General features: G+C 47.9%; 1 protein-coding gene across 1 annotated transcript; it reads left to right on the top strand.

Moving 5' to 3' along the window:
* Window positions 1–127: 127 nt before the first annotated feature.
* Window positions 128–1,405, top strand: LOC103728668 (histone H2A type 1-H). The gene has a single exon (XM_029560385.1). It carries the CDS (start codon window positions 175–177, stop codon window positions 559–561), a length of 387 nt encoding a protein of 128 aa, XP_029416245.1. The 5' UTR covers window positions 128–174; the 3' UTR covers window positions 562–1,405.
* Window positions 1,406–3,233: the final 1,828 nt, after the last annotated feature.

Genomic DNA, 3,233 nt, shown 5'->3' with positions numbered 1-3,233 from the left:
GGGCCTTGCCCAATCAAAACACGAGGCGGGCACAGTCGCACGCCCCATTGGCGTAAACGAAAACGGGAAGACAGCCAATCACACGGCCACCTTTTCGCGCCTTGAGGAAACTATAAGAGCCCAGCCGGGGAACCTTGGTGTCACCCAACTCCTAACTGCCGTTTGCTCTTCGCCATGTCTGGACGCGGCAAGCAGGGCGGCAAGGCGCGCGCCAAGGCCAAGACCCGCTCGTCCCGGGCCGGCCTGCAGTTCCCCGTGGGCCGCGTGCACCGGCTGCTGCGCAAGGGCAACTACTCGGAGCGGGTGGGCGCCGGCGCCCCGGTCTACCTGGCGGCCGTGCTGGAGTACCTGACGGCCGAGATCCTGGAGCTGGCGGGCAACGCGGCCCGCGACAACAAGAAGACGCGCATCATCCCGCGCCACCTGCAGCTGGCCATCCGAAACGACGAGGAGCTCAACAAGCTGCTGGGCCGCGTCACCATCGCGCAGGGCGGCGTCCTGCCCAACATCCAGGCCGTGCTGCTGCCCAAGAAGACCGAGAGCCACCACAAGGCCAAGTGAGCGAAAGTTTTGGAAGTTCTTGAAAAAGGCTCTTTTTAGAGCCGCATTCTCTCCTCGGGAAAAGACTGACACTTGATATTTTGACAAACGCCTTTATATTTGCGCGGTTACATAGTTCTACGCGTGTTTCCGAGTGACTGGCCGTACGTATGTGGAGGTCCGGGAAACTTGGAGTTTTCACCTGGTCAGGATGGTCGAGTTCTGAAAGTATGGTTGCTCCGAGTTTGAGGTAGTAAGTCTATAAATGTGCAAGTGTACTGCCTTTACAGCTTAATTTTCCTTTTCTGCATACTAGGATCTAATTTTTTGTGCCTTGGCTTTCTCATGTTACAATTCTATCATTGCTATGAGCTACATAGTGCTTTGTACACTAAGCAGGCATGTAGACAGTACTCTAAGCTTGACTGTAGTCATAATGATGGCATTCCTTGTTATCCAACCCCAAGAGGACTGCTAGACAACCTTCAGTCAGGAAAAGTACAATCTTACGAAAAGCAGAAGACTTTTGTGAAGAGTGGCTTCAAATATCCTCAGTGTTGCCAACAGTCTATGTGAGCGTAGGCAGGTCTTACTCTGGGCCTTAAAAAATAATTTTAATGTCACTTAATAGCTTTGCTGTCCGGAAATTCAGGCACAAAGATTTATTTTTCCTCTCAATTCCGAATTGCTTATTCTTTCAGGAACAATTTATTTCACACTTAAATATACACAGTGTTCTTGGTAAGGAAACTGTCTAGTGAGCAAAAACAAAAGGGAGCAAATAAATCATAATGTAGGAAGGGGCTAGAGAGATAACTGGTTAAGAGCTAGTGGCTGCTCTTGCAGAGGACCCAGGTTCAGTTCTCAGAACCACATGGTGACTAAGAACCATTCCTGAGTTCAGTTCCAGGGGATCCGATGCCCTCTTCTGACAATGGAGGGCATTGCACAACACTGGTGCACATCCATGCATGCAGGCAATACAGATACACATAAAATAAAAGTAATAAAGCCGGACGTGTGCTAGTGCACACCGTTAACCCCAGCACTCAGGAGGCAAAGGCAGGCAGATCTCTGAGTTCGAGGCCAGCCTGGTCTGCATAGAGAGTTCCAGGTCAGCTGGGGCTGCAGGGAGACCCTGTCTCAAAAGAACCAAAAAATTAATTGAATATTTAAAAACAGGAAAAACGAGCAAGAAGTATATGTGGAGCTCTAGGTAGTTTAAGAGAATATAATGAAAGCCACATCTGGTTTGTGGGTTAAAGAAAATTAGAGAACTGTATGGGAATTCAGCATAGAATTCACATAACCGGATTCATGACTGGCTTCAGCAAGGCAAATTAGGAGAGATTTGATATATACAAGAAAGCAAAGTTTAGAAGAGATGGGTCAGAAGGGATTTGTAGGCTACTCCTTTAGTTTTAAATACATTCTTGACTACCTGATCTTTTTTCCTGCCCTAGACTTCTCCCCTGCATTCTGTATGTGACTATTTTCCAGAATACCTAAAAAAAAACTAAATGGGCTGGGCGTGGTCACACATGCCTTTAATCCCAGCACTTGGGAGACAGAGCCAGGTGGATCTCTGTGAGTTCAAGGCCAGCCTGGTGTACATAGTGAGTTCCAGACCAGCTGGGGCTACAGGGAGACCCTGTCTCCAAAAAAAAAAAAAAAAAAAAAAAAAAAACCAAAAAACTGATTCCAATAAAAAGCATTATGACATTATTTTATTTTTAAACTTTTATTGTTTTGCATATGTGTGTTCTGTGTGTATGTGTGTTCTCGTGTGTCAGTACATGTGTGTGGAGGCTAAAGGTTGACACTGGGTGTCTTCCTTGATCACCTTCCACCTTATATATTGAGGCTGGGTTTCTGTCTTGGACACTGAGCTTGAAATTCAGTAGGTAAACTAGCCAACTTACCCTGAGGTCCCCTGTCTCTGATTCCCATGTTCGGGAATTATAGGCAGGCAACATGTCTACTCAGGATTTACAGGAGTGTTGGGACTAAACTCCAGTCCTCAGTTCTGCCCAGGCGGTGCTTTTCTGTCCTGAGTCATCCCCCAGCCCACATTCTTTTATTTCCTTCTACGTCTCACAGGTACAATTTATGTAAGTCCTGTTTCCTATTAACCTCTCATAGGCAGAAGTGTTGGATAGCTTTAGTGCTAACTTGACACACCTGGGTTGAGGGAGCCTCAGCTGGGGAATTGCCTCCATAGAACTGGCCTGTGGCCATGTCTGTGGAGCATCTTCTTGATTGTTGAGTGATCTGGGAGGGCCCAGCCCACTGTGGGTGGTGCCACCCCTGGACAGGTGGGTGTATGTAGCATAAGAAAGCAGGCTGAGCAGGGGCCAGGAGAGTAAGCCAGTAAGCAGTGTTCCTCCATGGCCTGTGCTCCAGCTCCTGCCTCCAAGTTTCTGCCCTGAGTTCCTACCCTGGGCTCCCTGATGAACAGTGACCGGGGAGATGTAAGATAAATAAACCCTTTCCTCCCCCAGTTGGTAGTGGTCAGAGTGTTTTGTCACAGCAATGGAGGATCAAACTAGAACAGCAGACAATATGCATTATTACCAGGTGGAAAAAATTTATTAAGGTTGGGTGTGGTGGCACATGCCTTTAATCCCAGATGTAGCACTCTTGAGTTGCAGGACAGCCTGGTCTACATAGGGAGCTCTCAAACAGCCAGGGTT

Source organism: Nannospalax galili, unplaced genomic scaffold (genome assembly GCF_000622305.1).
Source record: "Nannospalax galili isolate Female #2095 unplaced genomic scaffold, S.galili_v1.0 scaffold952, whole genome shotgun sequence".
Classification (NCBI taxonomy): domain Eukaryota; kingdom Metazoa; phylum Chordata; class Mammalia; order Rodentia; family Spalacidae; genus Nannospalax; species Nannospalax galili.
The sequence above is the reverse complement of the archived record's forward strand: the minus strand, read 5'-3'. Positions and strand labels throughout refer to the sequence as shown.